Source organism: Protopterus annectens, chromosome 7.part0 (assembly GCF_019279795.1).
Source record: "Protopterus annectens isolate FY-2018-M chromosome 7.part0, PAN1.0, whole genome shotgun sequence".
NCBI lineage: Eukaryota > Metazoa > Chordata > Ceratodontiformes > Protopteridae > Protopterus > Protopterus annectens.
Window position 1 is genome coordinate 1,709,741,040 of NC_056739.1, and position 26,156 is coordinate 1,709,767,195.

At 39.0% G+C, this 26,156-nt stretch overlaps 1 protein-coding gene across 1 annotated transcript in view; it reads left to right on the top strand.

The window, feature by feature from the left end:
* TMEM169 (transmembrane protein 169) overlaps positions 1-24,040 on the top strand; it is a 251,171-nt gene extending 227,131 nt beyond the window's left edge. The window contains exon 3 of the mRNA XM_044078242.1: positions 13,115-24,040. Coding sequence (XP_043934177.1) covers positions 13,115-13,737 — 623 coding nt within the window. The 3' untranslated portion in view covers positions 13,738-24,040. The remainder of the gene's footprint in view (positions 1-13,114) is intronic.
* The last annotated feature ends 2,116 nt before the right edge of the window (positions 24,041-26,156 follow it).

The window sequence follows — 26,156 nt, forward strand, 5'->3', positions numbered from 1 at the left end:
GAGATTAAATGCATCTGTTTCTCCTGAGATAAATAAAACAGTAAGTATTCATAGAAAATTAAAGTTACAACCTTTAAAAGTTAATAGTTAAATTATATAAGTTTTTAAGTAATATAATTATGTTACATTTATAGTAATGTTATGGTGAATAGATTATTGTACATATATACTTCCTTTTGTGCTTAAAATGTTTTAGACAATTTGTTTAATTTTATTATCAATTAAGCAATTTATTGGTGCTATTTATACGGAGAGTTTGTATTCATTTTTTAGTTCTGAAAAAGTCTAGCATTTGGCTTTGATGAAAATGCTTAACTTTTAATAAACTCTCCATTTTAGAATATTATTTTTTATTTTTACTTGTTTATTTACTTGCAGAAATTTGAAGGCAGTTGTAGGATTCTTCATGTTAGTTTTCTCTTATTTTTTGAAAATATCTGTGTTTAAATTTAATTTTCATATAGTGTATAACATTCACTCACTGTGTAAGTCAGGAAAAAAATATTAAAACAATCTGAGGAATCCATTTGCATGTTTTACATATCTTTTAAATATATAATACAATTTGTGTGTGTGTGTTTTACAAACCTCTGTTTTCAAATAGCCATCCGTTTTCCAGTAGCCTGTGTTATCTTTTATAGGGTCTTAGAAATGTCAGAGCCCATCCTGGCAACCATTGCTTACAAACCTTTTGAATCTTGTTCTAGACATGGTGCTGACCTGTACCAGAATGCACAGCCCCCCCCCCACACACACACACAAACTACATATCCATTTATAGTGATTTCAAAGACCACCATTCAATCTTCTGCATGAGTTTGGTAGATGGGAGGAAGCTGGATCACCTGGCAAAAAGTAATGAGGACAAAAGGGGACATGCAAACGTAAGAGAGGAGGGACCCCAGCCAAGAAGCAAGCTGTTTGCTGGCAAATTTCCTGAAAACATTATTTAAAACATTAATAATGTTTATCTGTTTGTGTTTGAGAAAAACAGTGACTTAAAATACTTTTTTGGTTTTACTGGCATTTGCTGCTTGTTTTCTTCTGGAAAGAGGCATAATTTTTGGCTTGACCATTGAAGAGTCAGTTCCAAGCATCAGTCCTTCTTCCAGCCACAAAAAGAAAAAGTTAAGCAAACAGCCTCGACCATCACAGCAGGCTAGCAGTTTGCCTTAGCTACAGGCAGGTGACTCTGCTGTGGCCATTAGATGTACATCAGACCACTCATCTTTTACCCGGGATCCCTCTGTTATAGCACTTACAGCCACTGTGGACCGGGGATTAGCCATGTCCACTGTGGGTTGTTGGGGTCCCCTAGCAAGGAAACACCACTGTTAGTCCTGGAAGAGGGAACAGGGAAGTCTTCCCTGTTTTGTCCGAATGTTTTGTCCGAATGTTGTGTCCACCCCTTGGGAAGCTGCTGCTGCCATTAATAACAGTGTTTGGTCCCATTTTCCTGTCAAAAAGAAACAGAAAACTAAACATTTATCTACTGTTCCTCAAATTTCCTTAGACAAGAGTAGTTTACTGGATCTTGTTCAGGGTTTAATTCAGGCTATTTATTCTCCTTGCAAAGTAGTTTCTGGTAAAAGAAAGAGGGATACATCCTTTCCTGAAGAGAGTCAAGATGCTGAATCTGGACAGGAGGATGAAGGGACAGATGCAGGGACGTCACATCAGGTTTCCGATTCAGACTCGGATGAGAGCTCAGTTTCTGACTCTTCCTGTGGGGGATTCTCTTTCTCTGAGACTATTTCTAGAATGTGGCAGTATTTTCAGTGGGAGAACACTGAGATTTCTCAGTCTCTAAGAAAATACTATAAGTTGTTACAAAAGGAATTTCCAGAACCCACACCCATTCCTCCTGTCCTGTCAGCTTTGGAAGATGTTTGTGCTACTGCCTACAGCTTTCCCAACAGTCAGTTAGCTGCTCCTAAAAAGGCAGATAGGATGTGTAAAGTTCTTCAATCTTTTTAAGTTTTTATATAACCTTCCCAAACCTGATCCAGCATCTATAGCTTTAGTTAATCCTTCTGCTGTTATATGCTTAGTTAATTCCAATCCCACTTTTTTCTGATAAGGATGGGAAGGTTATTGAAAAGTATGGGGGAGCACGTGCTTCTAAAACTTTGATTTTCAGAATCTTGAATTGTCAGGCTAATATGTTAAGGTTTGTCCAGACCAATTATAAAAGTATGAAGTTGTTTTGTCTGTATTTTTTTCTTGTGAGGAAAAATCTACTTTAAGTAATTTGATAATCAATAACAAAAAAAACGAGGAACCATTCAAAAAGGTAACTAATAAAACAGACTGGATTTCTAAGACAGAAAAACTCCACTCTTTATTGGCTAGTACATACAAGCTTAACGCTCCACAAGACATGCATTTTCATCCAGGCACCTCCTAGACTTCATCAGAAATTACACGGAATGTGGAAACCCTGGTACAAGAAGTTCAGTCGCTGAAAGTGGTCTTGATCTTTGACAACAGAAGACATTGCTGATTACCCCAATAGAAAATCCTCCCAATACTTCATGTATGGGAAATGGGTACTTCCACGAGCATTGCTTTGTAGCACCAAGTCCAATGTATAAAGAGTCCACCAGCAATATCACTTCCTGTAGACAGTACAACAGGTATTCTTTTAGTATTGGACGATAACAAGTAGCAGAATGTTACCTCCTGCCCATATATCTCGTTTTTGAATAGTTGTGTTGACTTTGCACTCTGAAGTAGCTGAAATAATCATTTGTATGTACTAGCCAATAAAGAGTGGAGTTTTTCTGTCTTCGAAATCCAATTTGATAATCAAGTCACTACTCATTGTATACAGTGTGTGTATGACTCTGTTGATACTTCTTCAAGGGCTATGGCCACTGGTACTGATTTTGCGGAGGTTTGCATAGCTAAACCTCTAAAGTGATGGTAAAATGAGATTTTAAATTCTCCTTTAGGGAGAGGTTTAATTTTTGGCTCCACTGCTCCAGTTATAGCACATAACAGGCTACAGAGTATCCACATTTTTCCATAATTAAATGACTTGCTTATCTTTGGAGAGTCTTTTCTAAATGTTTGGAATGTCTCCCTCTCTCTCTCTCTCTCTGTCTCTGTCTTGGATGAGAAATCACTTACACAAGCTGGTATTCCAAGAGAACATTCAAAAGGCCTTCTTGACTCCTCCTCACAGGATTGTGTTTATGGTATGCCATCTAGAAATTGCTGTTCAAAGAGCTCTTCTTCCACTGGAGAAAAAAAAAAAAGATCTATTTATAAGGTTTTCCAGTCAAACTGCCTCAGGTTTTTTGGGGTCTTATAGCTTCTATGATTTTCATGATACTTCTGGCAAGACTCCACATGAGAAAAGATGCATTGGTATCTGAAGTCTCTTTGGTCCCAGTAGCATCACCCCTTATCTTTTCAGATCCCAGTGCTGGACTTTGTCAGAAGAAAAGGAACTTGGTGGAACAACTGATATCCTTAAATCCTGGTCTCCCCTACTGCCTCTCCGTTCAAAAGTACTCAGTCACCGCAGACACCAGTAGCAGTACCAGGAGCAATTTCTGGAGGGATAAAAGAGCAAGGTATGTGGGACAGAAGGGAGAGGTACAAACACAAACTATAAAAGAGATGCTTGTCCTGATTAAGGCACTCAACTCTCTGGATGATCTTTGGTCTCTGGGACCACTTCAAGTTGTTAGGGACAGTACCACAGTCATGTGGAGCACCAACAAGCAAGGGGTGGGAGGGATTCAGGTTGTTCCTCATCTGCAGACTAGCCATGTTAGCTTGGGATATAGGAAACAGGTTGCACCCCGTCTGCAGACTAGCCATGTTAGCTTGGGATATAGCTTCACAGCACAGTCTCACATGACAGGCATCAAACATTCTTTCAGAGCAAAATTGTGTGGCAAACAAGCTGAGCAGGACTAGGGCAAACCCTTATGAATGGAAAGTAGGTCGGGGATCTTCTGATATTTGATCCATCTGTTCAAGTAAACCTCTTTGTTCAGAGAGGAGGCAATCAGCTTGCAAGATTCTACCCCAGGACTCCAGGCAAAAAGGCCCGGCAGACTGATGCCTTTTCCTTGGACAGGAGTGTTCCTGTATGCGTTTTCACCCTTTCCACTAATATCCAAGTTAGTTCTGAAGATTCAGAAGGAATCTCCCAAATCATTGTGGTGACTCCTTTCTGGTCCAGGCAACTGTTCTCCCTATTTTGGAAATGGCCATGGACAATTACCACAAGCTTCCTCACGAACTGAATTTACACATGCAGGAACAGGGATGTCTGATGCATCTCAACACCAGTCAACTGCAGTTGACTGCGTGGATGATAGGGTCTTAATTCCTTTTAGGTATTGGTTTGCTGAGGATGTACGTCAGGTACTAACCGAGGCAAAAAAAAACTTCTACTAGAAAATCATATATTAGCAAATGGAAAAGGTTTTGTAGGTGGTGCCAACGACATAACCAGCACCCATTTATTGCTAGTTGTTCTCTGTTCTCACAATATTTGTGTGAGTTACTGTCCTATGGCCTTTCAAACTTCTCTGTCAAGGTTCATTTATCTGCCATTTCAGCATGTCTGCCCATGGATCCTCTTCTTTCAATGCAGTCCCATGTCAAAAAGTTTTTGAAAGGGGTTTTATACAAGAGACCTCCAAGAAAACTGGTGGTCCCTCCTTGGGATATTAGTTTTGTGTTAGAGAAGTTAACAGTTGCTCCATTTGTTACAACTGATCTGACTGACTTGAGCTTCTAAACATGGAAAACAGTTTTACTGATTGTTCTGACATCTGAAAGAAGTGCATCTGAGTTGCAAGCACTTATGGTGAATCAACTGTATCTCATTTCCTGTAGGGACAGGGTTTCTTTGAGAACTAATCCTTCTTTTATGCCTAAAGTGGTATCCAAATTTACTTTAAGCCTAACTGCCCATCTCCCCATTTTCTTAACTGAACCAAAAAAATGAGGGAGAAAGGATACTCCATATCTTGGATGTCCATATCTCTGCTACTATCCTGACAGAACTAAATCTTTCAGATCTTCAGATCAGTTGTTCATTTCTTGTTTAGATAAAAAGAAGATACAAACTGTGTCAAAACAGATGATTTCTTAATGGTTATCTAAGGCTATCACATTGTGTTGTACTCGCCACAGTAGAACTATTTCATGCAGGGTCAAGGCCTACTCTGCCAAAGCCTTTGCTTCATTTTTATGTTTTTTTTTGGAATGGGTTAGAGTCTACAAGTATTCTAGAAGCTGCAGCTTGGTCCTCTGTACATACTTTTACAAGGCACTATAAGCTTGATTCCTTCTCTAAGTCTAGATGAAGCTTTGCAAGGACCATTGTTCAGGGCTTCATGGACTTTTCTCCTATGACAGTTGTTTTATGAACATAGTACAATTATGTAAGTAAACTTGCCATAACAATAGATGTTCAAATGATCACTGCTACAGCAGTTATTTCCTCCCTCCACCCCCCCCTTTATGCCAGGGTGTGGTTATTTATTTTTGTTCTTCCTAGCATTGTCCTTTCATGGCTCAGCCTCTCTCTGTCTCTCTCACTGTCTTGTCAGGAAAGCCCTGAAGGGCTTGACTCCTAAACTTGTCTTTTACTCATCTCAGCACATGGAAGGCTAAGGCTACGGCAGCAGGGATAATTTGAACGTCTATTGATATGGTAAGTGTACTTACACAACTGTACTGTCTCAGTCTTAGCCACTGTTCTTCAAAATCATTTATTTCATCAGCTAGTCGCTCTAGAAACTGTTAAATGTCCACCACCAAGTATACTGCTCATGTTATGTACCTGTTTACCCTTTACTTTTACTCCTTTATACTGTCTGTATCTCTTACTTTCGCAGGGGAGTATATATGGTGCATCATATCCCTCTTTACTGCGTGTCCCTTCTCTTTTATCAGCTGTAAGTTATCAGAAACACAAATGTAATGCAATGCATATGTTTTCTGCACTAATAAAATATGAAATAATGAGGTGCCCAAAACAATTAAGTGGTGCCATTGGAAGTGAAGGCTCCAATAAAAGTGCATTGTAGTTAAAACTGCACAGATGAACAATAAAGAAAGTAGATAAACCTGTTGAAAATAATTTGTATATTTTCAAACCTCATTGAAATATATTTTAATTTCTCCTGATTTAAAACAAGACAAAGATGCATTCTTCCGTTCTTATAGATCTTTCTTTTAAACACTGACCTTAAAACTTTTATGTTCATTTATGCAAATAGAATTAAATATATACTTCATGTTTTAACTGATGAGGTCCAGACTGGATTTATAATAAATAGGAAAACTCGAGATCATAGCAAGAGAATTATTACTTTGGTAGTGCTAATAATAAAAAGAAACTGTCAATAATTAGTCTAGATTTAAATAAAGCTTTTGAGTCTGTTGATTTGGTTTTATTTATGTAGCGTATTAGAAGTATATCATTTTCCAAACGAAGTTTTATACAGCTTATTAACCAGCTTTTCTTTGCTTTCATCAAATTAGGCTGTTTCATTGCTTAGTGAAGATTTGTAAGGGTACCAAAAGAAATTGACAGTTTTATCCTTTATTGTTTGCCTTGATTGATGAACCAGTTTCTAATTTAATAAATTCTAACAGATATAGTTGTATTTAAAATAAATGAACAATATACCTCAAAAATCCAGCTTTTTGCAGATGACATATTGACAAATCTTTGAACATTTTAAAAATCCATTACAATTTTATGAATTAATATCTTCTCTCAATTTTACTTAGAGAAAGGCAAATGTTTTATTAATTTATAAAGACAAAAATTAGTATAATAGTGAATTTAATTGAGCAATAAACAGATTAAATATTTAGAAATAGTTCTGTCAGATGACTGTAAAGAAATGGTAAAATTAATTATAATACTATCTTAGACTCAATTTAACCAACTAATGAATACATGGAATAATATTTGTTTCTTTTTTTTTAACAAGAAAATTCTTTATTAAATTATCCTGTATGACCTAGGCCATGTTACATTTATATAAATGACAATAAACCATAGCGACACAGTGTGTTGCAAACATTATACATTCCAAACCATGCAACACAACTTAAAGCAGTCATTATAATTAGACTCCGCAAGGCCTTATTATGTCTAGGTAATTCTATCCTAGCTCAAAAAAATAATTTCCCTAGTCACTCCAACTTGCTTACCCAGCATCTCTGACAGAGTAGTTGCAGGGAATGTTTAAAGTCTACCAACTCTTTACTCTCACGAAAATATGTTCCCAGTTAACTCTTTCTGCCCCATCACACCTCCAACATTTGCTTTTTACCTGAGGAAAAATTCTTTGTCTGCTCGGGGTATAAAAATACCTATGTAAGCACTTCCAGGCAAAGATCTGAAATCTTCTAGATTCTGTTACATGTTTGGGAGACATGCATATATCCCCCTATTGCTTCTTTGTGAATTGCTTACCTAATCTCTTTTCCCATTCCTCATAACTTCCTCTGATTGATTCTTGTAGTTATCATGCAATATTTTATATGCTGTACTATTTTTTTTTCTTTCTTGATGGCAACTTCTGCTCTAGATGCTACTAAAAACTCTGCCAGTGCTGGTCTTTCATTTAGTACCCCCTATTTCCTTCTCTTTGCCAGTACTTTGATAATATTCCTTGATATGGAAAGCAATCGTTAGTCCAAATAAGTTTTAGCATCTTCCCATTCTATTACTTTTCCCTCCTAGTTATTTGCTCCCAGTACCTTGGTTCCTTTGCCAGTTTTCTCCCAATACATCCCCCCCTTGCCTGTTGTCTGTATCCCTAATTGCAATCATCCCTATCGACAGACTCTCCTTTCTCCATTCCCATGTTGGTTTAGTTCTTTGAAGACCTTCTGCTACTTCATGAATATAATATTCTGCATGATTATTGTTGTTCTCCTTAAAGGTCTGCATCCAAAATCCCTTTCTCTCTCTGTTACTTGAACTTCTCCCCTGTTTTATCATCATTTTTCCACTTTGAATTATAGTTTTCTGGTTGTGCTATATATATGAGCCTTAACCGTATTGCTCTGAAATACCCCTTCAACTTGGGTAATTCCAGTCTGCCCTGTTCTATTGAAGAATAAGCTTATCCCACTTAACTCTTGCTGTCTTCCCCACCCAAATTAAAATCTTCTGCTCTTTATTAATTGCTCCACAATTTCTTCTCTGGTTGATAAAAATATGCCTGACCAGTGTATAAGATTAAAGGGACTAAAACATTTTGCGAAAAGCTTTCTACATGGCCCACCTCATTAGTAAGGGTATCTCATCCAGGGACATGGTGGTTATAACATCCCTGTAGTCTTCCCTTGTAAGACCTGTTATTGAGTACAGTGCCCCTTTCGGCATGTACCTCACAAAGCACATGCAGCAACTGGAGAGACCACAGAGGTTCCTCACCAAGAGAATCCAGGGCCTCAAACATCTACCCTACACAGGCTAAAGGCCCTGTCCCTCTACTCAGTCTCATACAGACTCCTCAGAGATGACCTCTGTCTAGCATACAAAGCAATCTCAGACCCCGCCGTGATGGGGCTGCTGCATAAGCGCAAGTCAAGCTTCATTCGATTAACTCACACGTGCGACCTCAACCTGGTCTGTAACATCAATATGACTTGTTGGCAGGACAGATTTGTGTCCCAGTGGCTCCCCCTTTTGTGGAATAGACTCCCACTCCACATCAAACAGAGTATCTCATTAACCCTTTTTAAGAGCATCCTGAATAACTGGATGGGGAACAGAAAATACGCCCCTGGGATTCCACCTGTGTCCCTGCTGGACAGGAGCATCGGGTGTTGACTTGTTGGAACATGGGCTAAATTCTTGGCTAGGCTTGTAGGGGCCTCAGGGCCAATAGCCTAGTAACTTCCTATGATCCTATGAACTGCTTGTATCTTACTATGAATATCCATGTAACAGAGCTTCCATTTTCTAAACAAGATTTTTCTTTCAATGGAAGATAGATTGACTTTAAAATGATTCTTCAAAGATCTTCTAGAACTTCTATTAAGAAACTTATTAAACTATTTAATAGTACCCTTTTTCCTGTATCCCAACAAGTCTAGACTAGCTTTGGAACATTGTATAAGAAGTTAGAAAATGGAGGTGTGAGTCTTTCTTATATAGAAACACATGCTTTATCATCTGTCATTATAACAACTGTCTCAAATTATTGACAATAATTTCATTTGATTGTTAAAAGTATTTCTCTAAAAATGTTAATAAAACCTACTGTCTGTAATAATATTAACAATATTCTAATCTCAAATTTATTTTTACATCATTTCCCATTACTTTCACTGAGGATTATATATCTGCATTAAACGTCTCTACAACCCTAAATTTAAAAAAATAGTAACTTAATTTTCTGGTATCAAATGTTGATTGTAACAAAATTACTCTCATCTGATTTCATAATGGCTAAATGCAATATCGACATAAATAACTGTTTTATTGTACAAACTATTAGAAAATGTGTAATATCTAATATTGACTTGATGTCCAATACTAATAAGGAAAATTTTCTACCTGTTGTTCATTTTCTAATGAATACTGATTCTAAAGAGATGCATGAAAATTTTATTTATCTAAAATTTATAAAATAATAGTGGCTCATAAACTACAAGTTAAAAATAAATATTTGTAATATGCTTTGCAAGTTTCCAACTCAGCTTTATATGATAAGGATAAAACATGTTTATCTTCTATGAAAACTGAGGGCCAGATTCAATAAAGCCTACACTAAGTGTACACTGTTCTGAGTGACGGAAAACACAGACATAATGCACTCCTTCCTCCTACTAATTTTAGTTTCCCTGCTGATATTCTTGCAGCTTTAAATATTGACAAGATTCATAAAGGTTACCACAAAGTGTAGACTACATGTACACTTAGTGTAATCTTTTTGAGTGACCTAGAAAGCACAACAAATGCGATATGAATTTTATTGAATACATATCGTGTACATTTAGTGTAGGCTTTATTGAATCTGGCCCCGATTCTTCCTTACATTGGAAATTGTTTTCAAGGAAATTTCAGGGTAAAGGTTTACATAAGATAGAAATTATTTATAAAACAGGACATTTTGGTGTTTGAGGTGTAAATATTTACTGAAGGCTAATTGGCAGCTCATATTATATGATTATACATTTCTGAAGCCCTTTTGGAAAGAAGTGATTTTATGCAAACACTGGGTCTATATCACTTAAACAGCTATTTACCTGTTTAGCAAAGCCACTCTTCATAGAACGGCAAATTTTAAGTAGGGTAAATAAGTGGTTGGCCAACCGAGTGACCACAAAAAATAAATAAATAAATAAAATTTAAAACCTGCCAAGGTGGGGGGCTGCACCCCCACACCCCCCTAACTGAATATACCAACTCTGAGATCACACTACAGTGGGGAAAAAGGCAGATTCCAGACAGTGGCCAACCACTGGTTTGCCCTAGTTAAAATTTGCCATTCGATGAAAAGTGGCTCCGTTAAATAGGTTTTTAACTAATGGCTATTCGCTCAGTAGCCATTCAATGAAATAATATCGACTCACAAACATTATGGTCAGTAGCTTAAAATTAATGATTTAGAAAGATTAATTTAATGCTCTAGTTCCCATGAATGTTCCTAGACTACAGTGTCCACTTCTCTGGAGCTTATTAACTATAACAAGAAAAGTAATTACAAAAAAATTTAAAAACATGATTTTACTCCATAACTATAGTATATATTGTTTACCAGAATAAATTGGTCACTACTGAGTTAAGAACAAATAAAGACTACTTCTGAATATAATAGAGTAAGTATTTCATTAGGAAAATATTGATTTATGTTTTACTTTAACTGTTTTTTTTTTTTTATATGCAGCAATTCAATATGTAATTATGTGATTGTTTGATGCAGGCACTGTTGTTTGATGCTTTTTGTTATTGAGTTATTTGAAAAGTAATGAAAATATTTTCAGAAGAAGCTTCAGAGATGGAATTAAGGTTCTGATAGTAGCGTATAACTCCTTAGTGTGTATGTGAATATTTGTTTTCACTTATCAGCATATTTGTCAACTTTTTGCTCAAGAATCTGGGACAAAGACAAAAATTGTGTGTGTGTGTGTGTGTGTATTGGGGGGGGGGGCAAAGGTCCAAAATCATTAAATATTACACCATTTCACTTAAGTTAGTAGAACAACAGGCTTTGCATCAGCGTGGTAGTTTGGGAACAATAAAAATATGAAACTGTAATGTCTGACATTATTAACAGTCTGTAATCCCAGTAGTTTACCAGAAAATCAAATATTTTATGAAAATCATTTGAGAGATATGTTTGTCTGCATTTTCTAGCTGTTGAATTAGGAGCAAGCAGTTGCATTAGTGCAGGAACGGTCTTAGCACTAGCAGTATCTGACTTAGCTGTAGTGTAATAACAGAACCTTTACTTGCTTTTCATCTAAGGGTGTAGGCCAGTTAAACTGACTATGGCTAGAGCATTAGTAGTATTTACTGTCCTTGTCAACAAGCCCATGTAGCCATAACAGTACCAGATGAATGCATTTAGTTGCATGTATCAGTTGGCAGTTACTGACCGTGTATTCCATAGATGGGGTACGTTTACTACCAGACAAGTAAAACATTGTGACATTTGAATACTGTAAAGGTATAAGCAACAGCATTTGCTAACTACTTGATTAACAAACATTTGAAGTTAGAATGAATGCTTAGGCTAGCTTGTGTGCAGGAAGGTTCATTGTGAGCAGTGTATGTTAGGTTGGAAGGAAGACCTTGATTTTTAATATCAAGACTAGTGTGTTTGAACAGTGCATGCAAGTTAAGGAGCTAGATGTACTGATCTCTGTATTATTCAGCAACTGTGAACTGAGCAGGGGTACTTGGCAGTACAGACTGGTGAAACATCATGGACCACAAGGAGGACACTCATTGCCAGTTTTATAGAAGATTAGTGCAAGTATAAATGCAAATACCCTTCACTTTTACAACTACCCTGTAGTGCATAAAAGCTGTAGTCTAGTAAGAAGTTTTAACAGTAACTAAGTAGAGGCAGGATATTTGTAAAATAAAGGCAAAAGAGGGTTAGTCAACCAGCCTAACAGTTGACAGCTGCATTAATGAATATAGGGAAAATGTAAACTTCAGCAAACAGAAAGTGTTGTATGATAGAGATTTATTACTTTCTCTTGAGATAAAAACAGACTGAATTTATTTTTTCTTCACATGCAATCATATTTTCTCTTTATTAAATGTGCTGTATACCAGCTGCCTTTTAGAAGCATGTCTGATTCCCATCTCAATTGAAATATATTTAATAACTTAATGATCGCTTGTTTTCCTCATTTTTTCTATCCAATGTTATTAACCTGCTGTGTTCAGAAATTCTGTAATGCAGTCATACTTTGGGGGGGGATTAGTCTCCCCTTCTGATCTCACTGGCTAGCAGCACAGGAGTCCCACATACTACCACCCTTTCTATTCCAGCTTTGACTGGCGATGCATTATTATAACAGCTGATCAGGTCATTCAAAGTGTGACTACCACAACAACACTGCAGAGGAGCATACACACACCAATTTGTAACACCTACATTTGTAATTTGTATATTAGCAGCGAACAAATAAATCCAAACCAGCCCAGAAGTTGAAAATGTTGAAACACAGGTGCCCAGTAGGAAGGTAGCTGGAATAAAGAAGCTGAACCATGACAAAGTAAAATCTTCTTTTTTAATACAAAATGGTGAGCGCTTTCGCAATGGTAACCATTGCTTCATCAGACTGTGTGAGAATTTTGTGTGTGTTTGTGTGTGTGTGTGTGTGTGTGTGTGTGTGTGTGTGTGTGTGTGTGTGTATGTGTGTGTGTGTGTGTGTGTGTGTGTGTGTGTGCGTGCGTGCGTGCATCTAGATCTCTGTCATATACATACACAACACACACACGTACTCTGAAGATAAGAATTTTCATTGGTTGCATTTTAAGTTCTAATACCATAAACTTCTTTTCTTCTGTCAGAAATATAAAATTCTTTGCTTCAGCTGGTGTCCTGTTTTCCTCCCTTTGGTCTGAAAATGGTTTTCTTATGTTTTGCAGGAGGGTGGAATGTACCATTAGACAGTCGCTATGTAACTCTCACTGGCACTATTACAAGAGGAAAGAAGAAGGGACAGATGGTTGACATCCATGTCACATTAACAGAGAAAGAGCTGCAAGAGTTGACAAAGTCCAAAGAGCCTCCAGCTGAAGAAGCACAACAAGAGAAAAACACTTGCAATGTTGCTCTGGATCGGGGTCCACATATTGTACTTTGGAGCCTCCTGTGTGCTCCTGTAGTCTTTGTGTTGTCCTTTGTGATGTCATTTTACTATGGAACTATCACCTGGTACAATATATTTCTTGTTTACAATGAAGAAAGGACCTTTTGGCATAAGATTACATTTTGTCCCTTTCTGATCATTTTCTACCCAGTAATAATTGTGGTTGTTTCCTTCTCCCTTGGTCTGTACACAGCTGTGACCCAGGTGTCCTGGTCCTTTGGCGAGTGGTGGCAGGCTGTAAGAGACTTAGAGAAGGGTTTTTGTGGTTGGCTATGCAGCAAACTGGGTCTGGAAGACTGTTCCCCTTACAGCATTGTTGAACTTCTGGACTCTGATAATATCTCTGGTAGCTTGTCCGGTAAAGGACCAGGACACGGAGTTGAGACTTCAGCAGTCTAATGTCAAAATGAGAAGTTTATCAGATATTTGTTGCAACTAAACAGTTATTATAAAAGGGCCAAATGGTGCTGTTACATTTGGATTTGAATATTTTCTTTCCTAAAAGAAAAAGAAGCACAACAAGTTAAAAAAGAAAGTTTATTAGTGAAGCACGTGTGGCATAGGATCTACTTTTCAGTCATGCATAGTTGCTGAAACTTGCACCTGGTGTTTGCATTTTTTTATTGCTGCTTTTTGTACACAAGAAGAGATGTTGCATGAAGTTGAACACTTTTAATATTATGCACTAAAATGTATGCCTTTGTGGTTTGAGGTTGTTTTTGCTTGCCATTAATGCTACATGGATTTTACTGCCTAACTTACAGAAATAGTGTACATTCACCAATGTTTAGAAGACGTATTTGGTTTGTGAATTATAGAGAGATTAGCCTCATTAAAACTTTGAACTTCTCAAATAAAGATGTGACCTCTCTTAAATAAAAAGAAGCCTGTAGTGTTTCAAACTGAGATGGCTTCAGGCTGTTACATCACAAACCCTTCCTACTCAACTGCTGCAGAATGGAAATACTTGTTCTTTTAAATGAATTGCAACTGTCCTATTCAAATGTCCACTAAATCATGCGAAAGGCAAAACCTTTGCGAAACGAGGTCAAAGCAAAGCACAAATGGGTAACAACAGGGATGGAGTCTAAGTTTTCATTAGTATTTAGTCAGTTGCTAAATACACGCCATTCCTATAATTTTCTGCAGCAAAATTTTGCTGTCAAATTTCTGTGCATCTGTAGAAGTGTTTTCAGTCTGCAGCATACAACAGAGGGCCATTCGGTTTGTATATGCGCTAACAACTTGCATATTAGGCAGACGGTTCTCGCACCTACATCACATTTTCTGACATTGATCTAGAAGTGTGTCTCACAGATGTGACAGCAAGCTGACTGCATACCATGCTGATGAGTTTTCTTTCCATTGTCTGTTCAGTCCTCATTATCTGTTCAGATGATGGTTTTATTTTTTCTTTGTTTATGTTGTACATTCTTCTTTTTAGTTGTCTGATTCGCATAGGATTGTGTGTACCTGCTGCATGCAAAGTCCAGTGAAATGTTTGCATAAACATTTACTTGCCTGTTTATGCCCTGTCTGTGACCAAACCTTATTGAACTGTCCCAGTGCTTTCACCTTGACACATGAAGTGTGGTGGCAACAGAAGTCTTTAAATAATTTCATTAGGCTTACAATTTAAACAGTGTATGGTTTCTGTGGTTGTAAAGAATCTCTGTCATTCTTGGTCATATTGAAATCTTAAGACTGCATAGTCTTAATTTAACACATATTTGTCTTCATTTATGAGAAGGTGAATGACAAACACCATGATGAAAGAATTAGTTATTGGTTACAATGGCAGCTGCTTCTTGGACTTCATCCACTTAGGCCTGTTCTTTCTTCCTTTGAACATCCCTTTCTTCTGTAATGCAATTTCTAGTCCTGTTATTCAAACAGTGTCACATGTTGATGGGTACCGTTGCTGTGTTTTCTGGGGCCTTCCTCTCCATTTTGTGTCCTCGGCACTCTCCAGGCCTTTCTCATGTGGTTCCTTAGTAAAAGCGTAGAATTCTGATAGTCCTCTTAATGTAGTGCATTTTTGGTAGTTCTTTTCCTAGTACTAGAAATGTCTTTGGAAAGAACATAGGTTTTTTTAGAAAGTGTTTTGTAATAGCAGGGATTTCTGGTGGTTCATTTTGTAAGATTGCCATTGGCTCGTCTTATGGTAACACATTTTCTTATGGATTTCCTTTTTATAGCGTCTGTTTCTAGTGTCGGTTGCATTATTAGAGATTTCAGATATTTAATTCTTGGTTTGAAAACTGTAGTTACTTTCTTGCCAATGGTAACTTATTCTGGCTTTATTATGGTCCTTAGCACTAGTGATGTTAGTAGTGGCAGTGCCTCCTTTTTCTATTGGGTGCCATCATAAAAGCATATCTGATGTTGTCACTGTCATTCTTGCTCAACCTGTGGGTTCTTGGATCCGACTCAGCCGCTTTCCAAGCTGAGAAGTCGAAGCTTGAGCTCCTTCCATCTTACCCGTAATGCGTCATTCCCCCAGCATAACTCAGATTTCATTTGCCTCTCATAGTGTATGCTTCAAGATTTCATCACTCCAGAGCTCCTCCAGGTTTGAGTAAAGTTTTCGGCCAGTCAGTGAGTTTTAGCTAACCTTTAGTCTTTTTTGGTCATCTTTATTCCAACCCTGTCTCTTACATGAGTAATTTCTCTCTTTCTTTGTCCATAAATCAGGGGGTTTTTTTTGTCTGACTTAACCTTCCTGCCTTCTCCGTTTCTTCTCTCTCCCTTATCCTTTTTAAAAAAAAAAAAAAAAAGAGAGTTTTCTTTTCCTCGTTCCTTTCTCTTTGCAGTGATGTCCAAGTCTGATCCTAAATTGGGCAAACCTTTTGGGTTTAATAAATGCACTTCCTGTGGGCACAAAATCCTGTTGTCTGATGCCCGCAGGGAGTGCTTGTATAGTCTGGGGCCCTTTCACTTGGATATCCCTGCCCTATCTTTTCAGCTTTCCACCTGCATGCCCAGGCGAATCGGCAGAATAAGCTGATTCTTAAGGCCTGCTTCCTTCTGCCTCCTTTCCTGCTGTTCCCTCTATGTCATGGGCTCAATCCCCCTCCGGGAAACACAAGGAGACTCAGAAAGGCCCAAAACGCTTCTCAGATATGTCTTCTTCGTTGGTATCAAAGCAGATAAAAAAGGCACCAAAATCTTTGGATCTGACTGTGTCGTCTCCTCCTTGTGCACCTCCTCCTTGCGCTCCAGTTACCAGTTTGGAGCCAAGTACATTGGCACAGAGATCTCCTAAGAAGCCATTGAGACCTACTTCTACCACTTTTCCCACCAGGTCTTCTCATAGTCTGTCTGAGAAATACATGGCTAGACTGAGGCAGTTTCTTCAGACACAAATCCAGATGGGGGTTTTTCCATCTCCGTCACCACCAAATCCGTGAGTAGAATTTCCTCATTCCGCCCTGTTGCTCCTTCTCCAATTTGACCTTCGGTTTCAGAGTCTGCTGGTGCTGTAGTTCTGAGAGCCGAAATGTTGGAGCTGACAGGGGTGATCTCTTCATTTCAGACGGGCCTCCCTGGCTCATTCAGCTCCAACCATGTTGGTGTCTAGCACGTCTCAGACCCTTGAGTCCAGGGGTTTTATGCCAGCTCCAAAGTTTTCAGAGCCGTCACTTCCCCTCCGAATCTCTGCTTTCGACAGCTCAACTCCTACTCCCCCTTTGGAGCAGAGCACTCCATGTGGTTGGAAGGTGTCAGCTATGTTGACTTCAGCTCTGGAGGGATGACCCTTAGTTATTCTGAGTCCATCTGCATTCGAAGTGTTGGAGAGGGTCCTCTCTCATCCCAGCAGAGCCTTAGTTCTTCCTTCCTTGGCACCACTCCCCACCCCCAAGGATCCTGTGTCTGAGGCCTCTTGTCTACCATGGGGACAGTCGGCCCTGGACCAGCCTCCAGCCCATCCCTTCAGTGGAACCCCAGTTTTCTTCTGACACCTCCCTGGAACATCCCACTGAGGAGGTTCCTTGGAGCAGACAGTGTAAAAGGAGGCACCTGGATTCCCCCCAGGAATCCCTCACTACTGATACTCATTTCGAGGAAGTGGCAGTGGTCCCCAAGATCTCTACCTGAGGATGTCTTCTTTGCGGATGTCCTAGAAATACTCCACCAGAGAGGTGGTTGGTTTGCCTAAAACCCCACCCTGGAAACAATGCTGTTGGAGGCTTTCGGGTCCGGCCCATCTACATCCTGGGTGCCCCCCCCCCAGATGCTCTCATTGACCTAGTATCTACCAGGGCATGGAAGGGACACGACACTGTGGACCCCATACCAAAGAGAGTTGATAAGATTCTGAGCACACCTACTGATAGGCCACATTGGACAAAAGGAATCCCAGTAGATGCTATGGTGGTGGTGGCAGCCACTAAGAAGGAGCTGGCTCAGTAAAGCTCCGTCAACCAGGGAGTCTAGGGCTATGGACAGGTTCGGCAAGAGAGTTTACTCTTCAGCCACTTTAACGTTATGAGTGTTAAACTACTTATCCCATTTCACTAGACTGCAGAGAGAACTTATCAAAGAACTGACTTTGCCCCAGAGTCCATGTCTGTCGAAGATCAGAAGACCTTTTCTTCCAGAATGACCACTGTACTTTCGATATAAAATGCATCCATGAGGTTGATCTCTCAAACAGCAGAGGGTGCTTCTAGGGCAGCCGGTTCAGGCATTGCCATTAGGAGCTACGCCTGGATGCGGCTGTCTGACTTCGAGAAACCTTTCAGGGTGTCATTCGTCAGTGCCCTTTTTGATGGATCGTCATTGCTTGGTTCAGCAGTCAGACACACTCTCCCAGATTGAGAAAGATGGAAATACCTTGTCTACTATTGGAATCCGGTTTTCTACCACACAAAGGTCTTTCTCCGGGAACCAGCATGGGGGAAAAAAGTTACGGTTCAAGAAATCTCAAGGTCCTTTTCAGGAGTCTCAGGGAGACTTTTCCCCCAGAGACAGAGGGGGTAAGAGCTACAATGGAAGATGCTGCCCCAGTGGCAGAGGGGGTCCACAGAATGCAGGGTCTTGAGTTTCCTTCTTGGACAGACCCTTCTAGCACTCCTAAACAGTGACCCAACTGCCCTCCTCTGGAGGCAGTCGGGAGTCGCTTCTCCTTGCACCCACAAGCCTGGGCAGACATCATGATCAGTGGGTGCTAAGGATGGTATCCAGAGGATACTTTATTCCCTTTTTGGAAAACCCCAGACAAGAGTCTTTCCTCCCCGATGTTTCACCCAGTCAGATGGAGAAAGTACCTCAAGAAATTGCAAAGTTGCTACAAAAAAGAGTCATCCAGGATGTCCATCACAATCAAATAGGATCGGGCATGTACTCAAGATTCTTTTTAGTACCAAAAAAGACAGGAGACCTGCAAGCCAATCCTGGACTTGACATCCCTGAACAAATCAGGTAAAGAATTCAAATTCAGGATGGTCATGGTCCAGTCCATTCTACCCCTTTTGAGAATGGACAAATGAATGTGCTCAGTAGACCTGAAGAATGCGTACTGCCACATCAACATGGACAAGGCAGTCCAGACAGTACCTTTGTTTCAGGCTGGGAGCCAGCCATTACCAATTCAAATTGCTTCCATTCGTTCTCACCACAACCCCCCAGGGTGTTCACCAAATGCATAGCGGTCATCGCAGCCCACCTCAGGCTGCAAGGATTCCATGTGTTTCCATGTCTGGACAAATGCCTCCTAACCACCCCAACCAGGCATCTACTTGTTCAAGCAAGGGATTACTTGTTACAGCTATCTCTCTGTCTAGGCATAACAGTCAACACACACAAATATCACTTGCATATATCACGTGCAGCCAGTAAAAAACATAGATTTCATTGAAGCACATTTGAACTCTATTTCAGCATGGGCTTACCTCACTCCGGACAAGATTACAAGTTTACAATATCACATCAAACAGATTCTAGCTATCCCAGCTCCTGCAGCGAATCTAGTGCTCAGGGTCTTGTCTCACCTGTTGGAGCATATTCACCTGATCTTCAAAGACTGAAATTAACCACATGGTTTCCCCAATTCTAATGATGGCAAGACATTCCAGGCTTTCATCCCCCGGTCTGAAAAATCTTGATCTCTGCTCATAAGTCCGCTACTTGGAAAATCTACAAGAGCAAATGGAAGAGGTTTTCTTTATAGGCCCAGAAAGAACATATAGATATTTTTACTGCTCACATTCTGAAAACTGGTTTTTTTTTTTACTTCCCTCTTCCAAAGGGGAGCTAGTTACTCCATGTTGAAAGTTCAGCTTGCAGCCGTTTCCTACTTTCATACTGGGGAGAATTAATCTTCTCTGGCTTCATCCAAACTTTGCAAAGTGTTTCTGAGAGGTATCTTTTTACTTGCCTATTAAAGATCCTATTCCTCTGTGGGATCTGACCGTGGTTTTACAATTCGTAGTCCTTCCTCCTTTTGAATCTGTGACGAAGGTAGACTTTAAATTTCTCTGATGGAAGACAGTTTCTCTGGTGGCTATAACCAAGCTGTTTCCTCAAAACCTTCCTATCTAATCTTTCACAAAGATAGTTACTCTTATGTTCCAACCCATCCTTTTTTTCTAAAGTGGCTACAGAAAATAATGTAAATTAATCTATCAAACTTCCTGTTTTCTTTCCCAACTTTCAAAACAAAGGAGAGTAGTATGTGCTCCATCTTTTGGATGTGCATAGTCAGTTACATTTTTACTTGGACAGAACTAAGTCTTGTAGAAAATCTGAACAACTGTTTGTATCCTTTTCTGATGAAAAGAACGGGCAAGTTATCACCAAGAATACACATGCCAAATGGTTGAGAGATTGTATTTCCTTTGTGTACTCTTCCAAAAACAGGCTATTACCAGGCAAAATCAAGGCTCATTCTACAAGGTCTTGAGTGTCTGTTGGTGACATTTGTGCAGCTGCAGCTTGGTCAAATTCCCATACGTTTGTTACACATTATAAAGGTGGACATTACCTCCTGGCCTTTGGCTCTGCAGTGCTTCGTAATATCCTTGAGGGCCACCCTAGGTTATTGAAGCTAGGGACTCTGTCCCACAGGTTGAGGAAGAATGACAGTGACAATGTCAGATAAATTTATGTTCTCACCATAATGTTCCATCTATGTTGTCACTGCATTCTTGCTCAACCTTCCCTCCCTCCTTAGTCCTGTCCTTGACTATAAGCGACCTGGTGGGATGTTTTCATGGGAACCACAGTTCTTGGTTGGGCTCCTGATCTTTATGCTTGATCTTGTTTTTTCATTGGTATTTACAATGCCCATCTTTGTTTCCATAAGATTGCTTGTGTGGGTACTGGGTTGCTGCAAACTCGATCTGACGTATGTTGGAGAATGAGGCAATATGGATAGGATGGGAGGAGCTCAAATTGTGACTTCTCAGCTTGGAAAGCGGCTGAGTTCGGGTCTGAGGGTTGAATCCAAGAACCCACAGGTTGAGGAAGAATGCAGTGACAACACAGATGGAACATTACGGCAAGAACATAACTTCTTTTTTCACATTATCAGAATAATACCCGAACTATTTCTGCCTAGTAGGTGTGAATGTTCAGGCTGGTATCTGTGCTAGTTTCAGTGTTGGCTTTGAGCCCTTTGAGGTAATGGTAGTACCAGATCTTATATTTGTCCTTTTCAGCCAGTAATATTTCTCCAGTGGTTTTAGTTGATCTGTGTGGTTTTAGTTGATCTGTGTAGGATCAGTACTGTGGGGGATCTCTGTTACAGTTTACACTCTTTGACTATTGCTGTTCCCAGCAAAGAGGAGTACCACGAATGATCCTTTCCATGACCATCTCCAGATTAGTTTAGATGCATCACTGATGAATATTTAGGCTTTACTTTCAGCCATTTTGTAAATGTATTGGGGGTTATGAAGAACTGTGCATTTGCCCTTCTCTTTGGAGTTGGTACGTCAGTGATTTCATTCCATTAGGTCCATCTGATCCAGAATTAGATGAAATATTAAAGGTGAAACTGATCAGAAAAGAAGAACCATTGAATGCATACCTCTCAACTGTCCAGACTTTCACAGAATGGCCATATTTGTGCCTCATATTTTTGGTCTGTTCCTCATAAACATTTGATTTTTTTTCTGGCAAATCAGGGAGAACCAAATTAAAAAATAATGACATTTGTTTTTCTGACTTCATATTATTTAGAAAATGATATTATTCAGAAAATGAAGGTAACTCAAAACCTTTTTATTCTAGCAACTTTTTAAGTTTGTAAGAGCAATATTTAAAATGTTTGTCAATTTTTGGGCATTTGTCCAGATTTCCTCTCACCTCTTAGCACAAACATCATTGAATGTAACTCTGCAAACATTTCCCCAACAAAAATCATTGAATGTAACTCTGCAAACATTTCTTCAACATCTACCTTTTTCCTCTCTTTGGAATCCACTGAATGAAGACGTCCAAACAGTGATTTCTGTGTCATCTGTAGAATCCTACTCATTTTGGGTTTCTTTAAACACATTCATGTATGCTACAGGATGGAAAACAGAATGGTCATGATGTTGACTAAGCATTCCTGGAGTGTTTGTATTGGTTGTCCAGCAATTGTTTACGATTAGGCTGCTTTGCAAGTCATTTAACTCCTCAGGGCAGCATTGCATATATGGCAATGAGAAAGCCAGCACCTTGCGTAGGGGAATTAAAGCAGTTTTGGGAGTTGGGATTTACCCTTGGTGCTGCTCATCTAATACTGCAGATGCTACCAGTGAGAATGGAGAGACTGTGGTGTAACTGTCTGATAGAAGTTATAAGTTGCCTACCACCTGCCTCCCACCCCTTCAGCCCAGTCACAGATGGCATTTATACCAATTATTAACTGCATGGAAATTATTACTTGAACTAAGGCCATAAAGATCACCACCCAGTCTCTAATTTTATTAATGTGGGGAAACCCCCCCAGAGCAGCAGGCTATACCTCTTGTGTTGCAGGAATGTGCCTCTATCACATTAGATGTGACAAACACAAATGCACTGTCCTCTGAAGTTGTTTCTTATCACCATTTTGTTTTAATAATTCCTGTCTTCAGATCATGACCAGGGGCCAAAATGCTACTTTTTGTTTGCTATCCCTTCATCTTGATGTGAAGTGTCAGGTCAGTGTTGAACCAAAATTGAGTAGATTGGATGATGGAAAAGCTTCACTAGTTCCCATGCCACTCATTGTGATGTGAAATTGATGCTGTGGTAAAAGAACCCTGTCAATAAATTTCATGCAAGTTATGAAAGTGGAGTAAAGCTTAGTTCCTGACTTTCATCACTTTGTTGGTATTCATATTTTCCTGACTCATGGATACTTCTCTGCTTTTATTTCCAAGAGGTTCCTTTTTCAATTCCTGCCTTTTTGACTTTTGTGTATTGGGGTGGCCCCCTGTTTTGGGGAGAGGGAACAGTCTGAAAAACTAATTTCCAAGCCAGTAATCTGGGAGTGACTGTACAAAATTCCAGTATTCTGTGCGCAGTACTTTTATGTCTGAAGATTTGATAAACTATGACTTATTCCCTTAAAGTAAACCTTGTTAGGCAAGGCCTTGAGGAAAAAGTCATGAATATTTGAAAAGATGCTTGATAGTCTGTTTAAATGCTGAATTATATATTTGTATATGGACTGTGTCAGATTGGCAGCGAACATAGTCAAGTTAGATAGTTTAGCAGTGTGTGTGTGAAGAATGTTTTTCCCTGTTGTTGATAGAAATACTGTGTAATTTTTTTTTAATAAACCGAGTTTGACTATAGTTATATAATTTAGGAGATTATGTGATATTTTGAGGCATTTTTGGTAAAACTTGCATGAACATAAACTGCAGTTGCAGTTGGTGAGATCAGAGCGTGGGTGGGGGGCTGTAGGAAGCAACTAAATGGGTTGGGTTAATTGAAATGGGACAAGACCATGTTAAGATCAGTGTCTTGTTTACCTGTGATCAAACAGCAACTCATTTCTTTATTGACTATATGCACCTCTTGATGTTCGTCTATGATGAATAGGGCCAGGCTTGAGTGAAATGCAGCATTAGACAAAGGACTTCAAGATGCTCTGCCCTCTGTTGCACTCAAGTTGGGACACTGTGGAAAAGGAACCAATCTTTCCCACTCCCACAACAACACCCCCTTCCTGGCTTTCCCACACCACTCAGCCAGATTACTTCTTTTTATTTATTTATTTTTTCATTGTCAGCTTTTTCTTCCATCCTTTCCATACACTGCAGCCAAAAACTGCACTATAGTAACTGTGGCAAAAGTAACTGAGTTAAGCTGGAGGTACGGGAGCCACTGGGCTCCTAGAAGCCTTGAAGTTCTTCAAGATGCTCTGGGGTATGTTTTTGAGATGTTTTACAACCTTTTGATCTATTAGTGGCCTAGACAAAAATCAGGAATAAGAAATGAAATGTCCTTTTTTTTTCTTTCAAGAAAGAAATAAGTTGTGTCTAAAGCTTGGTGTTCAAAGCTGACCAAGTAGTACTTCCCAATAAAGTGAGAAGAGAAATGCCTATGAGGATACATAAATCATATTTAGGAATAGTGGCCATGTCCTTACTCCCCCTAGAAAAAAATGGTCACCTGTGTACCCCTCTTGTGTTAGGCTAAGATGAAAGAGAAATAATATATGGCTACAGGGGTATACTTCAAGTTGTTGCTATCGTATAGTGTGTGTGTGTATGTGTGTGTGTGTGTGTGTGTGTGTGTGTGTGTGTGTGTGTGTGTGTGTGTGTGTGTGTGTGTAAAAAAAAAAAAATATATATATATATATATATATATATATACTACACTTGTATTTTCTGAAGAAGTCTTATCCACTATTAAAAGACGAAAGCTAATTACTGGCACCTTCGTCTGTTCGTTTTTCGAAGTTCTATTTTATATATATATATATATATATATATATATATATATATATATATATATATATATGTGTGTATGTGTGTTACAGGGGTATACTTCAAGTTGTTGCTGTCACGCATGTGTTGTTTTTTTTATATATATATATATATATATATATATATATATATATATGTGTGTGTGTGTGTGTGTATGCATATAATATACATAGAGACACACACACACACACAAACACACACCATACCTCTTCACCCCTACCCCACAAAACTTGCTGTGTCTCTCCTGATGTTAGACTGGGATAAAAGTGAGAAACCAAATGGCTACAGTAATATTTTAAGTTGCTGCTGTTGAACATGTATTATACCTGCGTACACGTACCCACAAAAGTTGGCCACTAGTGTACTTCTCTGTTGTTTGACAATGACGAAAGTGGAAAAATATTATAGTAATATATTTCAGCTTGTTGTCCCTATATTATATATTGCCCTTAGGCAAGCTATAGTGACCACCTATGGGGTCCCTATTATTTCATTGAAGATTTACATCATCGAATGGCATTTTATCGAAGATGCGATTCATTGAACTGTTCTGACTGAGATCACCTTACGGTGGGGATCAGGAAATTTGCCCATTCCCCACTATAGTGCGATCTTAGAGTTGGTATATTTAATTAGCAGGAGGTGTGAGGGACGCTTTGAACAGCATTTCCAATGGAATGCAGTTTGATGACGTATATATTTGGTGATATAATATAGATCCCTCCTATGCACACCTCTGAGGTTTTATTGTGAAAAAAGACAATGACCACAATGTCTCTAGCCTCACATAGGCTATAGTGACCTTCTGTGCTCACCTCTGAGCAAGGTCAGTTTTAGAACAGCTGGAATCCAGAGCAGAAGTAGATGCGACTGTGTGAGCACAGGAGAAAGTAAGAAAGACCTCAACAAGCCACTCTTTTGTTCTTTCACTTTTAATTCAGCTTGCCTCATGCACAAGTTAGTAACTCAAGTAGCCACAGTAGAAAGGTCATTCTTTCACCCCTGAAAATGACTGAATCATTATATTCACTAGGGTTTGTATATATAAAGGATGGGTTGTTTTCAAAATACCAAACTAAGTCAGCTGATATTTCTTTTTTTTCTGTAAAGAAATCAGATCTCTAAACATGCATGTAGTTCTGATTTCCTAAAACTGAAAAAGTTTACTATTTTTTAAGGAAAAAAATAAAGCATACGTTTTTTTTTTTCTACTTTACATTTGGGATTGCTGCAGCTGAGTAATCAAGTGCCACTAGCCACCTCTGATAAGCTGCAGCTGGTTAATATTGGCTACATGTTTTTTACTACACTTTTTTAAGTAGCTAGATACAGCTGGCCGTGTGGCTGTGTTCCAGGGGAGGCAACTAGAGGCTGCATTTACACTGACTTGGTAAGATTTGACCAGGGCACTGGAGGAGACTCCTGTCTTTTTTTTTTTTTTTTACGAAGTGTAATGAGACATTAATGTCCACCAGCTCTATTGTTAAGCCATGCAGATAGGACCTTAGCTTAATGTCTCAGCTGAAGGCTAGAACCTCAGGAGTGTTCCACTTAATGCTGTACTGCAGAATCTGCATAACAGAAGTACAAGTCAGTGTGGTACAAAAATTGAACCTGTGGATTTGTGATCTTCCAGCAACAGGAGTGAGTGTGTCACACTCAGACTCAAATTTGATTACGTATACTGAGTTTGCTATGCGATTTTTACCTTCAGTTTTCTTTTTTGCTGATGAATTAGTAGCATCAGAAAATTAGAAAGTTAGTTTGCTGTCCACAATGTGTTTACAGTAGCAGTCCCAGATTTGCATATTGAGGCACTGTGACTGTGTGTATGGCTGGTATGTTATGGCAGTAGTGAGGAATGATTCAGTGAGGCCATGTAATGGTGAGAGGCTGAACTTAGTA